Here is a 17,847-nt window from a genome sequence, read left to right as displayed (position 1 = left end):
TTTAAACCGTATTAGCAATAGGATGGTTTTCTTTAACAGTCATATTCCAAATTTGTCGTCGCCCCTGATAATATTAGCATTTTTCCTTCCTCCGATCAGTCGGTCAGAGCAAAACAATTGACTTCAACTAGCAAAACTTGCCATTTAATCGCTAGCTAGCGTTTTCTTGATTTTTTTTTTATACTACCAAAACAACATGTTGCAAGCGTTGTTAACGTTGGGAACTGACCAAAAAAAACGAAAAAATTGACAAAAAAATTCACAACAAGCTAACGATAACAACTGAAAACATACATACATTTTACATTTATGTTTTGGGTTTATTTTTTTTTGGATTGGAGAAGTTTGTGGTTTTTAGGCTGGCACACGTTAGCACATTCACCACAAATCATTCTTTTAGCCAACTCATAGTTACATGTGGTGACTTGAGGTTCTTAGTTTAAAAAAAAAAAAAAAAAAAAAACAACAACTCGGGTGATTTTCGTAATAATTGTACTTATTTTGGAGGATTGCACTGTTAATATGATGAGCCCTGCTAAAAAAATTCTTTAGAAATTCTATAGAAATCTATAGAATTCTATCGAATTTGTACAGAGGAACTTGTTCTATAGACCTTTGGCTGTGATTTTCTATAGAATTTCTACAGAACAGAATGTTTTCTATAGAAATTCTACAGGACTTGGGTCCTAATGTTCTGTAGTTCTTTAGAAATTCTTTAGAGATGTTCTATAGAATTTGTTTAGCAGAGAGAGGCCAGATGTTAAATTGAGCTGCTAGCAATTGCTGTTATTAAGCTAGCAAGCGACGTTAGCAAATGGCCATTTTGGGTTTAAATGTGACATTCTTTTTGCCTCTAAAGGATTTCTATCGTATTTAATTTGTATTTGAGTACAGCTACTGCATATAAATGGCTTGATGTCGCAATACTCGTGCGCATGTAGTCATTAACGTCATTAAGGCCAGCAGTTGAAAGGTTAACAATGAAGCTAACCACTGTGCACAAAATTTCCATTTCAATAACAGAAACAATGGACAGTGCCGTTTAGCACGCGAGCGCATAAAAGCCGAAGCGGATTAAACGTCGGTCAGTCTGTGACTCATGAATTAGACATGTCCTTTTTCTCCCCACAACCCCTGATAAAGGGAAGGCTGTGAGTGGGTGCCTTTGTTCACCACACAGACTACACAGACCACACTGCACAATGAATAAAAGCCTTTTTCCGATAGTGCTCTTCTATGAACCGCGTTTCACCTCGCGTGAGTCACACAGTTGGAAGCCCTGCGGGGCGCTCAAACGCCGTCGTTCTCTTGCGTTTTGGGGAGGCTGGGACGGATCGACGGGGATTTTCGTTTATTTCGCTGGGGAAAGGTTATTTGAGATGTGAACGTTTATGAGCGTGGTCAAAGAATGAAATAAACGCGTATCTCAAGGCATCACGTTATGTAGGCATAGTAACAACAGCATATTTGTGGTGCAGCATTCACAGATTCACATTTTTTTATGCAATCTATAGCCGATTATATGCTGAAAACTCACCTATTTGCTGTTTTAGGTCAAAGGCCAAAGAAGAAAAAGTATTTATTGGACACCATCAAATGGCATCTTGACACCACTGAACTATGTTGATGTACTGATGTCGAGGAACTTGTAATTATAAACCTTTTAATTTGTCAACTACAGACCGCATTTCACCATAAGTGGGAAGACTTGTTCCCTTTGACCTGCGATGAACGGGTGTTAAGTCAAATGCTGTGAATACTTTTCAGATGCACTGTAGACGGTGTAATAGAATCAGTACTCAGTTAAGGCAGCCTACAACAAAGCCTCCGGTTGTAAACATCTTTGAGGCGACAGTGACGTGCTGCTGGGTAGTTTCGCTGGCCACCGGAGTCACGTCGCACAGGAAGTACACCCGGAACTGGTTGCCAGTCAATCGCAAGACGCAAACAAACATTTGCACTCACAATAACACCCACGTTGATGCAGAACAGTGTTTATTAAGGGCTTTGTGAAAGTGTGCAAATTTGATGTTTATATGCATGCCAGTCAGTACCTAGTTCTAGTTTCCCCCCCCCCTATAATTAGCTTCGAAGCAGGAAAATGCGAAAAAAAAATTAATCTAGTATGTAGGTGAGAGGAGGTAAATGGGAAACTAAACACTGACATACGTAAAATGGGAAAGACAAGGAAGTACATGGAGTAAAATGTAGTAGGTAGGGAAGAGGAGGAAGTAGGTAGTGTCTAATGTATATTGCAAAAGGTAGGAAAAGGGGAAAGTAAGGTTTAGTATAGTAGGTAGGGTAAAGACGTTAGTCCAAGTTGGTAGGTAGGGTGGTAATAGATAGGGGATAGGGTACAGTGGGTGCTTAGGGTAAAATATACCAGGTAGATAGGAGTAGAGTAGGTAGATAGGATGAGTAGGGTATAGTAGGTAAAGGTCAGTAACGAGGTTGGTAGACAATTGTATAGTCAGTGCGGTAGCATAGCATAGAATCGGTAGATAGGGCGAGTAGGGTATAGTAGGTAGGGTCAGTAACCAGGTTGGTAGACAATATAGTCAGTGCGGTAGCATAGCATAGAATCGGTAGATAGGGCGAGTACGGTATAGTAGGTAGGGTCAGTAACCAGGTTGGTAGACAATAATATAGTCAGTGCGGTAGCATAGCATATAATCGGTAGATCGGGCGAGTAGGGTATAGTAGGTAGGGTCAGTAACCAGGTTGGTAGACAATATAGTCAGTGCGGTAGCATAGCATAGAATCGGTAGATAGGGCGAGTAGGGTATAGTAGGTAGGGTCAGTAACCAGGTTGGTAGACAATAATTTAGTCAGTGCGGTAACATAGCATAGAATCGGTAGATAGGGCGAGTAGGGTATAGTAGGTAGGGTCAGTAACCAGGTTGGTAGACAATAATTTAGTCAGTGCGGTAGCATAGCATAGAATCGGTAGATAGGGCGAGTAGGGTATAGTAGGTAGGGTCAGTAACCAGTTGGTAGACAATATAGTCAGTGCGGTAGCATAGCATAGAATCGGTAGATAGGGCGAGTACGGTATAGTAGGTAGGGTCAGTAACCAGGTTGGTAGACAATAATATAGTCAGTGCGGTAGCATAGCATATAATCGGTAGATCGGGCGAGTAGGGTATAGTAGGTAGGGTCAGTAACCAGGTTGGTAGACAATATAGTCAGTGCGGTAGCATAGCATAGAATCGGTAGATAGGGCGAGTAGGGTATAGTAGGTAGGGTCAGTAACCAGGTTGGTAGACAATAATTTAGTCAGTGCGGTAACATAGCATAGAATCGGTAGATAGGGCGAGTAGGGTATAGTAGGTAGGGTCAGTAACCAGGTTGGTAGACAATAATTTAGTCAGTGCGGTAGCATAGCATAGAATCGGTAGATAGGGCGAGTAGGGTATAGTAGGTAGGGTTAGGCTAAAAAAAGACTTGCCTGTGCAGCTAAAACCTAGTGTAAAACTGAACAAAAAGCCTCAAAGAGTTTTACAAACATTTCGTTCCAAGACACTTATTTGATCTTTGCGCCGCTTCTCATCGGTAAACATTAGCTCGACGCGCCGTCCAGCGTAGCAGGTCACTTTTCGCGGCCGCAGTCGCTGCAGAGGATGTTGTCGCGCTGGGTGAGGAAACCTCGGCCCACCAGGGACACGGAACACTGGCCGCACGTGAAGCACTCGCTGTGCCACTGGCGCTCCTCGAACGAGATGTACTTGGCCCCGGCCAGACCTGCGCAAAAGAAGAACGCTCGGGTCATTCCAGAACTGAACAACGTTTTCATTAGCATAGCGGCTAGAAAAAAAAAAAATCACCAAAATTACTCTAATTAGAGTATGAATACATTTTCAGTAAATTAACATTAGATTGAAATGTAATTTTCTTTATTTAAATTGGTTGGATCAAAACAATATAGAGTACAACCTCGGTTCTCGACCACAATCCGTTCCAGAAGGCGGTTCGAGAACCGATTTGTTCAAAAACCGAATCGGCTGCGTTATACACAATAACAAAGCGCGTCGTGGATCAGCTGGTCGGGTCGCACTCGTTCTGTTATTTCCGGGTTTATTCGCGGTGCGTTCGAATTCACAAGAACAACACCCGTCGTGGGTCAGCTGGTTTGGCCGCGCCTGTTCTGTTATTTCCAGGTTTTGTTGGCAGCGTTCAAGTACCGATTTTCGTTTGAAAACAAAAGCAAAACAATCTCGAAATTTTTGTCCGAAAACCGATTTGTTCGATAACTATCTATCCATCCATCCATCCATTTTCTTTGCCGCTTATCCTCACAAGGGTCGCAGGAGTGCTGGAGTCAATCCCAGCTGTCAACAGGCAGGAGGCAGGGGACATTTGCCGGCCAATCACATTTCTATCTATCGCTCTATCTATCTATTTTCTTTGCTGCTTATCCTCACCAGGGTCGCAGGGAGTACTGAAGCCTAACCCAGCTGTCAACGGGCAGGAGGCGGGGGACATTTGCCGGCCAATCACATTTCTATCTATCTATCTATTTTCTTCGCCGCTTATCCTCACAGGGGTCGCAGGAGTGCTGGAGTCAATCCCAGCTGTCAACAGGCAGGGGACATTTGCCAGCCAATCACATTTCTATGTATCTATCTATATCTATTTTCTTCGCCGCTTATCCTCACAGGGGTCGCAGGAGTGCTGGAGTCAATCCCAGCTGTCAACAGGCAGGAGGCAGGGGACATTTGCCGGCCAATCACATTTCTATCTATCTATCTATCTATCTATCTATCTATCTATCTATCTATCTTCTTCGCCGCTTATCCTCACAGGGGTCGCAGGAGTGCTGGAGTCAATCCCATCTGTCAACGGGCAGGAGGCAGGGGACATTTGCCGGCCAATCACATTTCTATCTATCTTTCTTCTTCGCCGCTTATCCTCACAGGGGTCGCAGGAGTGCTGGAGTCAATCCCAGCTGTCAACAGGCAAGGGACATTTGCCAGCCAATCACATTTCTATGTATCCATCTATATCTATCTTCTTCGCCGCTTATCCTCACAAGGGTCGCAGGAGTGCTGTAGTCAATCCCAGCTGTCAACGGGCAGGAGGCGGGGGACATTTGCCGGCCAATCACACATCTATCTATCGGGGATGTTCAAAAACCGAGGCTGTACTGTATTTTGGTTTTTACATGGTAATCAACCAAAATGGTTGACAAATAAATAATCAGTTTTTCGTAAACGACGGCGCTGAACTCGTCATCTGGTTTTGTACACCGGCATCAGGAGAGGGAGGCGGGACGAGAGGTCAATAAATGGCGACTTACTGGTGATGGGCTTGGTGCAGGCCACGCACTTCTTGGCGTAGAGCTCGCTGTAGCACTCCAGGCAGTACGGGTAGTTTTCCTTGGACGTGAAGCGCTGGCCCGACAGCTGCTTCCTGCAGCTGATGCACAGGAAGCACTCGCGGTGCCACGGCTTGTCCTGGTACGTCACGCCGCCCGTGGTGATGGCCTGGTGAACAACCGTGCGCTCTCGTGACTTATTCCGGCGCGGTTTGAAACCCAAGCGTGGCTTCTTCTTCTGCAAACCGGGACGCCATGCGCTGCCGTGACCGTTCACATGCAATATTCCAAATGGATCGTTATCAAGATTTGCAAGCGTTAGTGGGATGGTACACAAAGTTGGAAACCCAAAGAGCAAAACTACTGAACGGCGAATTGAACTGCACAGAATTATTTTTCACAAGCTCTTTATCATTCATTCTCGATAGATGGATTATACACTGCTTCTTCTTCTTCTTCTTTTCCTTTCGGCTTGTCCCGATTAGGGGTCGCCACAGCGTTTCCATCTTAGCTTATCTCGTGCATCTTCCTCTCCAACCCTTAAAGTCTTCATGTCCTCCCTCACAACATCCATCCATCAACCTTTTCTTTGGTCTTCCTCTTCCTTGACACCTCCATCCTTACCATCCTCCTACCAATTTCCTCAGTCTCTCGCCTCAGGACGTGTCCAAACCATCGAAGTTTGGTCTCTCGAAACTTGTCTCCAAAACATCCAACTTTGGCTGTCCCTCTAATGAGCTCGTTTCTAATCCTATCCAGTGAGCGAGAACCTCAACATCTTCATTTCTGCCACATCCAGTTCTACTTCCTGTCGTCTCTTCAGTGCCGCCGTCTCTAATCCGAACATCACCGTTGTATAGACTTTTCCCTTCATCCTAGTGGACACTCTTCTGTCACATAACACACCAGACACCTTTCGCCAGCTGTTCCAACCTGCTTGGACCCGTTTCTTCACTTCCTTACCCCGCTCTCCATTGCTCTGTATTGTTGACCCCAAGTATTTGAAGTCCTCCACCCTCGCCATCTCTTCTCCCTGGAGCTTCACTCTTCCTCTTCCTCCTCCACCCCTCTATTTTACTTCGGCTAATCTTCATTCCTCTCCTTTCCATTGCGTGCCTCCATCTTTCTAATTGTTCCTCCACCTGCCCCCTGCAGATCACAATATCATCTGCGAACATCATGGTCCAAAGGGGAATCCAGTTGAACCTCATCTGTCAGCCTATTCTCTCATAACCAGAACGCGGAGTTGGACCCAAATGCACGACTCAGGAAACGTGGAGGCACTATCAGGCAATATCTTTCTTCGGTCCAGAATCGGTAACCAGGCAGGCAGTCCCCGAGGGCAGAGGCGATAATGACGTCAGGCTTACGGGGTACGCCGGGAGTCAAGATCAGAGTTGAGGAAGTGCGGGAGCGAGGAATCAATGGCAACGATCTGGCAAAACCAGACTGTCCGCTGGGTCCTATAAGGACTGCAGGTAATTACTAGGGATGAGGCGCAGGTGGGGGCCTCCTGATGACTGCAGGTGTGCCGGGGGACCTGCACGGCCAGGGCTAGGACCGGCAGGATTATGACATCTCCATTACTACCGCAAAGAACGGATTGACGGATTATACACTGTATTATGATCGTATACACCGCATATCATACACGGTCGTGACACCGAACGGCAACGCGCGGCGCCGCGAGCTCACCTTCTTACACGCGCAGCACTGGTAGGCAAACTGCTTCTCGAAGCAGCCCACGCAGAAGAAGCCGTCGTCCTTGGGGATGAAGGACTTGGTTCCGATGGGCTGCTGGCAGCGGTGGCACAGAAAGCACGTCTCGTGCCAACTGTTTCCCTTGTACTCCATTTTGCGGGAACCTGACACAGGGCGACGAGAGCGGCTCGAAATAGTTACGCCCGGGACGAGCTAATGCTAGTGTTTGTGTTGGAAGGGTTTGACGGAAAGAGATTAAGCGCATAGCTTTCGGGGTATTACTTTGCCCGTTATATACGAGCAGTAGACGTATTTAATGCGCATGTGACAACACCGTGCCCTCTGTTTGTAAAATAGCACGACGAGTCTGTAATCAGAAGCCGGAGGGAATGCGCGGCGGCGGCCGCGGCCCGCGTACCTGGCATGACCGTCTTCTTGCAGGTGGTGCACTTGGACGAGTAGTCCTGAGCGTAGCACTCGTTGCACAGCATCAGGTCGTCCTTGGCGGCGAAGGCCTTCTCCACCAGGGAGCGGCTGCACTTGGCGCACTTGAAGCATTCCTCGTGCCAGTGACGGTCCTTGTAGGACAGGTCCTGGTCACAGAAATGGACCGTTGAGCAAGGGCATATCATATTTGATTTGATATTTTTTATACCCTACTGCCCGTGGTTGACTGGAAGAGTTCATTAAGTTGAAAGGGATCACTATCTTGCGAGTAGTTAGTAGTGTATAAAATTGAGTGGGCTCACAATCTGGCAGGTAGTCGGTCAGCTTCTCACTATTTGGCAGCTAATAGCTCAGTCCGTTACTGTTTGGAAAGGTCGCTAGTTCGTGCTCACGCTACCGAATGACTTTTAATGGTCGATGAAGTCGCAGAGGTTCACTATTTGGCAAGTAGTAACGCTTTATATCCATCCATCCATAATGGTTACACGTTGTGCTAAATGCCATAGACATGCTAACAAAACTAGTCTTGTCCTTTCTGTTTCATCATCGAATAGACGTGTGAGCAGAGAAAAGCAAATGTATTTCCATCCATCCATCCATCCATCCATCCATCCATCCCCCCCTCCCTCCATAATGGTTACATGTTGTGCTAAATGCCATAGACATGCTAACAAAACTAGCCTTGTCCATTCCGTTTCATCATCGAATTGATATTTTAGCAGAGAAAAGCAAATGTATTTCCATCCATCCATCCATCCATCCATCAATCCATTTTCTAAGATGCTTATCCTCACCAGGGTCGTGGGGAGTGCTGGAGCCTATCCCAGCTGTCAACGGGGAGGAGGCGGAGGTACACCCTGGATTGGTCGCCAGCCAATCGCAGCGCACATCGAGAAAAACATCCGCACTCACAATCACACCTATGGTCAATTTAGAGTGTTCAATTGATGTTGCATGTTTTTGGGATGTGGGAGGAAACCGGAGTGCCCGGAGGAAACCCACGCAGGCAGGTCCGGGATTGAATCAGGGACCTCGGAAATGTGAGGCCAAGGCTCTGCTTAGCTGATCCACTGTGCCGCCCCATTCTCTTCATAATGACTATTCAATTATTTGCCAATAATAGTTTAGTCTCACAGTTCCTAATTGAATTGCTGTAAATTGGGGCGGGATCACTATTTGGCAAGGGGGGGAAATATGTTCGTCAATCCCATTTAATAACCTTTTTTGGGTACACCCATTATTTGGCAAATAGTAGGTCAATTTAGGCGGCATGGTGGAAGAGCTGGAAAGCGTTTGCCTCACAGTACTGAGGACTGGGGTTCAAATCCCGGCGTCGCCTGTGTGGAGTTTGCATGTTCTCCCCCGTGCCTGCGTGGGTTTTCTCCGGGCACTCCGGTTTCCTCCCACATCCCAAAAACATGCATTCGCTGGAGACTCTAAATTGCCCCCTCGGTTTGGTTCTGAGCGCGACTGTTGTTTGTCTCCATGTGCGCTGCGATTGGCTGCCAACCGGTTCAGGGTGTACCCCGCCTCCTGCGCGATGACAGCTGGGATTGCCTCCAGCATTCCCGTGACTCTCGTGAGGATAAGCATCTCAGAAAATGGATGGATGGATGGATGGATAGATAAATGATAGAAATACATTTGCTTTTCTTTGCTTGCATGTCGATTCGACGTTGAAACAGAAAGGACAAGACTAGTTTTGTTAGCACGTCTATGGTATTTAGCAAAACGTGAAACCATGATGGATGGATGGATGGACAGGCAGACGGATGGATGGATAGGTGGATGGAAATACATTTGCTTTTCTTTGCTTGCATGTCGATTCGACGAAACAGAAAAGACGAGACTAGTTTTCTTAGCACGTCTATGGTATTTAGCAAAACGTGAAACCATGATGGATGGATGGATGGACAGGCAGACGGATGGATGGATAGGTGGATGGAAATACATTTGCTTTTCTTTGCTTGCACGTCAATTCAACGATGAAACAGAAAGGACAAGACCAGTTTTGTTAGCACGTCTATGGCATTTAGCAAAACGCGTACCCATTCATTTAGTGGACTCTCATAAGACAGCTATATAGTTTGTTTTGATGCACAGTGTGTAATTCTACTTGTTTTATGTCTGGTTTGAAAGTAAATTTTAACTGGGAGTGTCGAAAAAAAACAACACGTTGCTGCGTTTTCTGAAGAGCTGATCGCTACGTGCCAAAGTTGGACGTGGCATTCTCGGGGAGGGCACCGTTCAGGGCACAGGGCGCATCGTCAACTTCTCAGCACGGAGTTTTGGATGTCACGGTGTCACAGTATACCGTCGATGTGAAAGGGGTCAACGTGCTCGGAGCCTACCTTGCAGTTGGCTCCGATGGGCTGGGAGCAGCTCTGGCAGCAGTTGGCAAACAGGTTTTCGTAGCACTTAGTGCAGTACTGCGTGTCCTCTTTCATGATGTACTTCTTCCCCAGCAGGGACTCTTTGCAGTAATGGCAGTCGAAACGCTCGGCGGTCGACATGGCTGTTGCCCGGCGGGGTTTTAGAGCCGAGGACACCCGAGGAAGGGGAAAAGCTCGCGGCGCCTTAGCGGATACGCGGCGCGAATGAGGATGAGCTGCGGAGATGTTGCAAGTTCACGGGCGGGATGGAAAAAAGGGGTGAGGCGCGGATTAGGGGGTATCCGCTGGGGCAGGGGGTGTCTTCTATAAATACTGCCTCTCTTATTAGTCGTAATCTCAGGGGGAGGGCGGACGGGCCCCGCTGCATCGTTCGGAACCTTTTAAGGGAGACGAGGGCCAGCACATCACTAAGCCTCTTCGGCTCTGGACCGGGCCTCTAGGTATGGAAAGCCGGTTCAGCGTTTATTCCAGATCCTTGATATCTGGATATCAGGTCCGCGTACTTGTGTCCCCAGGTGCACTAGGACAACAGCTGTGTCTTATTAGTCATGATGATTCCCCCGCCCCACTCCCTACAAGTGCAAATTGCACACAATTTCACTTTACTAGGCAACTACTCCCCAGCACTGCAATGCAGTGGTGTAAAAACATGCATTTTAGTAGTGCGATGAATTGTCTTACTAGTGAGGAGAACGTGTGTACTAGTACATTAACCTTTCGCTATATCAAGGATGATGTATGAATGCTCAAATGGTCCATGCACTGATACATTTTTTTGCTCACTAGTAGGTCAAACATGGCAACCGAGTAGGACAACTGGCAGCGCAATGAATGACCGGTTAGTGCATCTATCTCACAGTTTTGAGGGTCAGGGTTCAAATCCCGACCCCGCCCGTTGCATGTTCTCTCCGTGCCCGCGTGGGTTTTCTTCCACCCAAATCACCGAAACATCCGTCATGTGTTATTTGAAGACCATAAACTGCCCGTAGGATGTGCGCGCGAACGGTTGTTTGTTTCTACGTGCACTGCGATTGGCTGGCAAGCAGCGCAGGGTGTACCCTGCCTCCTCCTCAAAGTCAAACCTGGGACCCTCGTGAGGATAAGAAGCGAGAAAGAAAATAGATGGAGGACAACCATGTTATAAATGAGCCAAAACTGGGCACTCTTTGACAACAGCATGCTACACTTACTAGTTGTGACATTTTGAAATTCTGCAAGTCATCTTCTAGCGACTTATGACTAGCGCTAGTACCACACAGATGTCAACCAGTGCACAATTTCTCTCACTAGTAACCTAGCGTTGTCCTACTGCGGCAAAGTTCTACAAAATGTCGAAATATCATACAGTAGTGGGGAAAGCGGTTATTAGTAAGTAAGTTATTGTGCTGGTGCGCTAAATTGTCTTACTACTAGTAGAACCACTAGTGGAACGACTGTGTCCTGCTAGTAACATTTTTTTCCACTACTAATTTCCGCTGGGCCGAGCAGTGTAGCACAGTACTTTACTTACACGGTTTGAATGGACACTAGTGGGACAAAAGTGAGATCAGTAACGGAAACAATGATACTAGTAAAACAGTCGTTCTACTAGTGCGTGTAGTGTAATCGTGTGAATGCTCAAACGGCTTTCCAAATGTCGACTCGCCACTACTGTTCCTAAAAAGGTTTTTGGTGGTGTTCTTCGACACCAAAACCAACCAAGAATGCATTTAGGGACCTCGCCAGAAGAGAAACGGACCTTCCCCGAAACATCAATTGTCCAAAAATCATTCCATATGCACGGAAAGACAATTTTATGAGTCGAGCCAATCCCATAACTGATACATTGAAAATAAATAAATAAATAAATCAAACCAAGATTACATGAAGCAAATCAAGGACCCAAGTTTCACCCTGACTATCTTGAGTTAGTGTAAAGTAGGAAGTAAGTTTTTCTTATTTTGGTTTTACGTAACTCCAGCCAGTGGCTAGCTTGATAAGACATTTCCGCTAAACTACGGTAGTTTGTTTGCGACTTCATTTGTTAGTTAGTTAGTCACGTTTATCGGAAACAAGAAAAAACTCCACACTATCGAGGTATCAGACCGTATAAAAGTAAACCGAATAGAATATAAAGTATTTAAACACATCATCATTTCATGCAGTTCAATGGGTATGTTCAATGTCTGTTATTTGTGCCTTGGCCACCAAGCGGCTGTACATACTACATACTACTACATACTACATGTAGATTTGATCATCAAACACAGAAGAAGCTGTAGTATTAATATTTTTTTCTTCACAGAGGATAAAGAATATACACCTTTGAGTATTGTGATATTGTCTGCGTGCATGTGTTGCGACCGTTTGTGTGCAAATATCAGTTGTTTAAGGGTCTATAACTAATGCAATATTGATGCTCGCTATATTAGCCCGTCCATTTTCGGTTAGCATTAAGCCAGCAGACATTTATAAGACAAATTTGTGTTGTTTGGTTAAATAAACAAGTAAGTAATTCTCATTTTTACAGTAAACTTTAACTGGGGAGTGCCAATAAATCCCTTAAAGTAATATCACTTGGTTTCAATTTTGAAGAACTGTTCATTATCTCCCAGGAAGGCCCTTGTTAGCCGCCGCCGTATGTCGCACTCGCTTATTGGTCAAAATTCCAGAATCGGCCCTGCGACGAAAATCTCACAAATCGGGTCACTCGTAGGTACGAGTATATTGAACCTCGTGTGCGTTTGTCCGCCATATTTATCAACAAAGGCCTTTTGAAACGACACAAATCTTTATTTGTGTGTGTGTGTGTGTGTGCATCAACAAGTGATTGACAGTCGCCAAATTACTTTTCGGTCTTGGACAAATGCGCTCCTATCGTTTTTCCAAACGGATCAAGAGTGGGGGGCAAACGTCTTGATAAAAATAGCCCTGGGAAGACCACCGGGCCGGCTCACTGGCTAATCCCCAACACACACACACACACACACACACACACGGCGAGGTCAGTGACACGGTCTGCGCCCTGCCAAGATGAACTATCTTCTATCGACACTTAAAATTCCCTTCGTGTGCGTCAAGCAAGACATCCCGAAGGAGTAACTTCGATTGACTGAGATTTGACTCCATTTTTTTCCATTTGAAAAAAGATTACAGAAAGAGTTGGATTAAAGGGCGACAGCGCGTGAGCGCAGCCGATGACAATCCAAAAAAATGTAAAGACCTTAAAGTGTCAGCACCTCTGAAAAGTTCAGCAAATTGCATGCCGTTTCTTTTTTTTTAATCCATGTTATGAAGCTTTGATTTTTTTTAGCATCACTGACAGACGACAGGTGCATCTAGATTATGACTCCCAAAAGGAGAAGAAAAAAAAAAAACCCTACCAATTTCGCATAATCATAATCCTCTCATTTCGATTGGCGGTTGGTGGAGCCGCCGCCATCTGATTGTCTGGTTAAACCGGTCTTTATCCCCCCCCCCCCGGTCTTGTTTAGCGCTCTTATCTGAATGTGCTCAGGCTTTGCCAATCCGGCATCAGAAATTGTTCGAAATATTTACACCGACGGCCCCTTTAAAGCCGACGTCAGCGCGGCACAAAGGCCTCGCCGGCAGCTGGTTGGCATGGTGATGACATCCTAACTGACATCCATTAGACGAGAGCCCGTTGTGGAGGTTAATGACACAAAACGCACCTCCCCTCCGGGGCGCAGACCAAACATTTTTTTTTGGGGGGGGGGTGCTTAAAAGAACCTCGCAGAGACATCGTGGGCGCGGAATCCTGACACATGAGGCAGATCTGCAGTTTGGTGGCGAGTAGTAGGTGAAAAGGTCGCTAAATTGATTGGTAGAGTGAGACGAATCAAGAGGTTGGTTGGTCGGTCGGCAAACTAGCACATACGAACCGCGCTTGGTTTTTGGAGTGCATCCCGCAGGGTAGCGCAACACAAGGGAGCTGAGGTTATGGCGGTACTCGGCCAAATTTCCTCCATTTTGCGGTGGTTACGATGCGTCAAAGCAGGAGGTAGCCCGGTGCCTCTTGTCGCCGGTTTGGATGTGGAATCGGTCACAGGCCGGCAATTTGACTTTGTCATCCTTTCAACGGAAAGAGACAGCAGTTAAATGGAGGGTTTCAGCGGTACGGCGGTTTCTGGGGGAGTTCAGGCTCGCCCCTTGGACTGGAGCTTCACAAAGACTGCGTTGAAGTGTACTTTTGGCTAGTTGGGGGGCAGTCTCTTTTTTTCACTGCATGTTCTACCAGATTCTGGTGATTACGTAGGTAGCTTGGTCTATCTCGGGCAAGCGTAGACTAGTATGTGTGTGGACTGTTGGTCGGCTGTGAGGTAAGTCGGGTGGTAGGATAAGTTACTTTTCAGATGCATCTCCTCGTCTTTGTCCAGTAGCAGCAGGGAGTCGGCCAGCTCCTTAGGGGACCCAAAGGTTCTTGACCACCTGGGACTCCCTGTGCCTGGGAAGGTAGTCGCAGGCCAGGCATATGTGCTCTGTCCAGAACTACGACGTCTTCACCTGAAAGTGCCGCCGCTACTCAAAATGTCTTAGATACATCTCCTCGTCCTTGCCCAGTAGCAGCAGGTAGTCGGCCAGCTCCTTAGGGGACCCAAGGATCTTGACCACCTGGGACTCCCTGTGCCTGGAAGGTAGTCGCAGGCCAGGCATATGTGCTCTGTCCAGAACTACGACGTCTTCACCTGAAAGTGCCGCCGCTACTCAAAATGTCTTAGATACATCTCCTCGTCCTTGCCCAGTAGCAGCAGGTAGTCGGCCAGCTCCTTAGGGGACCCAAAGGATCTTGACCACCTGGGACTCCCTGTGCCTGGGAAGGTAGTCGCAGGCCAGGCATATGTGCTCTGTCCAGAACTACGGCGTCTTCACCTGAAAGTGCCGCCGCCACTCAAAGCATCATAGATACATCTCCTCGTCCTTGTCCAGTAGCAGCAGGTAGTCCGCCAGCTCCTTAGGGGACCCAAAGTCATCCACGTGGATGAAGGCGTCTCCCTGGATTAAGTTCTCACGATTGTTCCATGACGTGCCCAGCACCACTGGTTCGGTGCCCACCTCCAGCAGGTTGTAGAACTTTTCAGTGTCCTTGTGGATGGAGTTCTCAAATGCTAGGTAGAACTTGCAGCTGGTGAGTGTGGAGACATACTCCTGTAGTACTTGACGCGTCTTGTAGTTCTGTTTCCAGTCGCTCACAATCCAGCAGAGCAGCTTGTTCTCGCTGGGCAGGACAAAGTTGTCCTCACCCTCGGTGGAAACCACAGAGCCATAAGGCTCTAGGATGTCGGCGTCACGGCGGTAGTTGAGCGTCAGGTTGAAGAGGTTCTTCGTGCCAGCCAGCTGGGGAGAGTGCATCGGCGACTCTAGATTCATCCAGATCTACTTCTGGAAGGACAGACGCTGGAGCAGTGGAAGGTTGGACAAGTCGGAGTGGTTGTCACGATGATGAATGACGAATGACTTCTGGTGATGACATAGGGAGCTTGGTCTATCTCGGGCAAGCGTAGACTAGTATGTGGGTGGACTGTTGTTTGGCTGTGAGGTAAATCGGGTGGTCAGTAACGGTAAAATGGACGATAATTTGGTCAATAGACAAAAATACAGAAAACAAAGTTGGTCTGGTAGGATAGACAAGGCGACTAAATCAGTCGCCAGGCAGCCAGATATTTAGGTTACGACTGGGGAGATTGGTCGCCAGACATTGAGTCAGTCAATGACGACTGGAATGAATGAATTCATTATTTTTTTTTTGTTTTGTTTTTTTTTTTTTGCTCTGGTCGAAAGGTTCTCAGTGCAGATGTGAATCAAGTGTCACTGAGAATTCCTTGACTCCTTCGGATTGGCAGGACATTCCAGCAGCGTCAACTGACCCTTCCTAATAAACCTCGAATAGCATCAGCGGATTAATTGACATCACTGAACCCCACAACTGCACACACATACCCACACACGCACGTATGTAGAGATAGGAAAACTACTCTGTCCTTAAGCAGAAGTGCAGATACAAAAGTAGAAGTTACTTCAATCCAAGTTTTAAAAAAAGTAAGTACTGTACCACCAATTGTACAGAATACTTGTTTTGGTAACGCGGTAACAAAGAAATTACCTTCTGTCACGACCCGAACACGGGATTGGACCCAGATGCACGACTCGGGAGACGTAGAGGCAGTTCGGGAAACGTATTTATTTAGTCCGGTGATGGGAATCAGGCAGGCAGTCGACGTCAGGCGTTGGAGGCAGTGTCAGCGGGCAGGCAGGGGTCGGAAGATCAGGAACGGGATTACAAGAGTGCGGGAACAAGGCGTGAAGCAACGGTCTGGCAAAGGCCGGACTGTACGTGTAGTTCTATGTAACTGGGACGGGATTACCAGAGACAAGGCGCCGGTATTCGCCTCTGCTGATTGGGGCAGGTGCGCGCCCCTTCGAGGACCGGCAGGGCCATGACACCTTCAAATCACCATAGCATTGCCAACCAAACAACGAATAAAATGCTACATTAGCTAATGATAAGTAGTGGGGAAAAAAATACATCTTACCTTGATGAGATTTTTAGTGTAACTGGAGAATTTTTACGGATCAGAATATGATCGTTTTTCAGGCTGGCACAATCCACAAGACTTTTACGAACCTGACAAAATGAAACAATTCTCGACTGTCTTTTTGACATCGCGATGTCATTTGCAGAGGTTGAAAAAAGGAATAAGTGTATTTTAACAATGTAATGTGTCAAATTTAGGGAGGGAAAGTAAATGTTTCCAGGGGATACGAGAAATATAAAAATAAGGCTCAACAAAATAGGCACACATGAGATAAAATTGCTCGTTGAATCAATACAGAAAGAAAATGTGCAGGTCCCGGGAGGTATTTTGGCGAGCCTGATAAATAAACGTCAGACAGCCTTCACCGTTGACACAAAGTGGGTCAGCCCCAGTACCACTCGTCCAGGTTCTGGACCACCTGGGACTCCCTGTGCCTGCGCAGGTAGTCGCAGGCCAGGCATATGTGCTCCGTCCAGAACTGCGGCGTCTTCACCTGAAAGTGCCGCCGCCACTCAAAATATCTGAGATACATCTCCGCGTCCTTGTCCAGTCGCAGCAGGTAGTCGGCGAGCTCCTTAGGGGACGCAAAGTCGTCCACGTGGATGAAGGCATCCCCCTGGATGAAGTTCTCATAATTGTTCCGTGACGGGCCCAGCACCACGGGCACGGTGCCCACTCTCAGCGGGTTGTAGAACTTTTCAGTGATGTAGTCCTTGTGGATGGAATTCTCAAATGCCAGGTAGAACTTGCAGCTGGTGAGGATGGAGACATAGTCGTGCTGCGAGATGGACTTCTTGAAGCTCCTGCCATACGTATGCACTTTGATGTGCTTTTGCAGCTCATCGTAGTACTTGACGCGTGTGTAGTTCTGTTTCCAGTCGCTCACGATCCAGCAGAGCAGCTTGTTCTTGCTGGGCAGGACAAAGTTGTCCTCACCCTTGGCGGAAACCACAGAGCCATAAGGCACTGGGACGTCGGCGTCGCGGCGGTAGTTGAGCGTCAGGTTGAAGAGGTTCTCGATGCCGGTCAGCTTGGGAGAGTGCGTCGGCGACTCTATATTCATCCAGATCCACTTCTGGAAGGACAGGCGCTGGCGTAGCGGCAGGTTGGACAAGTCGGAGTGAATGTGACGGTGGTGGATAATGACGCTGTCCGACGTTTTGTAGAGTTTCCGATTTGTTGTGATGAAGCACCCATCAATGTTGAACTTCGAGGCGCATACGTTCAGGTTGTACCTGTTTTTGAAAGTCCAGAACCAGACGAGGACCGTGGTCACGTTGCGGTCACTTTTGGTCACGGTGTCCTTGACGTGCTCGCCGGTAGCGATGTACTGCACAGGACCTGATTTCCAGCCAGCGGACGATTTCAAATAAATCAAAAAGAAAGGCATGAAGCAGGCTAGGATGAACGTCCAAAGCAAAAGCACTCGTAAGATCCTGTGAACTGGTTCTGACGACAT

General features: G+C 47.1%; 2 protein-coding genes and 1 pseudogene across 2 annotated transcripts; all 3 read right to left on the bottom strand.

Moving 5' to 3' along the window:
- Nucleotides 1–1,986: 1,986 nt before the first annotated feature.
- On the bottom strand, nucleotides 1,987–10,357 carry fhl5 (four and a half LIM domains 5). Its single transcript, XM_061844570.1, has 5 exons — nucleotides 9,814–10,357; nucleotides 7,434–7,608; nucleotides 7,010–7,179; nucleotides 5,297–5,483; nucleotides 1,987–3,741 (listed from the first exon to the last, which is right to left on the bottom strand). Exons 1-5 carry the CDS (start codon nucleotides 9,973–9,975, stop codon nucleotides 3,590–3,592), a joined length of 846 nt encoding a protein of 281 aa, XP_061700554.1. The 5' UTR covers nucleotides 9,976–10,357; the 3' UTR covers nucleotides 1,987–3,589.
- Nucleotides 10,358–14,622: 4,265 nt separating this feature from the next.
- LOC133513511 (4-galactosyl-N-acetylglucosaminide 3-alpha-L-fucosyltransferase 9-like) lies at nucleotides 14,623–16,291 on the bottom strand (annotated as a pseudogene).
- Nucleotides 16,292–16,770: 479 nt separating this feature from the next.
- LOC133513319 (4-galactosyl-N-acetylglucosaminide 3-alpha-L-fucosyltransferase 9-like) lies at nucleotides 16,771–17,847 on the bottom strand. Its single transcript, XM_061843982.1, has one exon. It carries the CDS (start codon nucleotides 17,845–17,847, stop codon nucleotides 16,771–16,773), a length of 1,077 nt encoding a protein of 358 aa, XP_061699966.1.

Source organism: Syngnathoides biaculeatus, chromosome 15, assembly GCF_019802595.1.
Source record: "Syngnathoides biaculeatus isolate LvHL_M chromosome 15, ASM1980259v1, whole genome shotgun sequence".
In the NCBI taxonomy this organism is placed as follows: Eukaryota; Metazoa; Chordata; class Actinopteri; order Syngnathiformes; family Syngnathidae; genus Syngnathoides; species Syngnathoides biaculeatus.
Note: the sequence above shows the minus strand (reverse complement) of the source record. Positions and strands in the feature narration are given on the sequence as shown.

What these genes read in the sequence shown, in the direction of transcription:
- fhl5 (XM_061844570.1), bottom strand. Translation starts at nt 9,975, where the DNA reads ATGTCGACCGCCGAGCGTTTCGACTGCCATTACTGCAAAGAGTCCCTG. An exon ending in CCATCGGAGCCAACTGCAAG is followed by an intron (nt 7,609 to 9,813) that starts GTAGGCTCCGAG and finishes TTCTGTGACCAG; the next exon opens with GACCTGTCCTACAAGGACCG. An exon ending in CTGCACCAAGCCCATCACCA is followed by an intron (nt 3,742 to 5,296) that starts GTAAGTCGCCAT and finishes TCTTTTGCGCAG; the next exon opens with GTCTGGCCGGGGCCAAGTAC.
- LOC133513319 (XM_061843982.1), bottom strand. Translation starts at nt 17,847, where the DNA reads ATGTCGTCAGAACCAGTTCACAGGATCTTACGAGTGCTTTTGCTTTGG.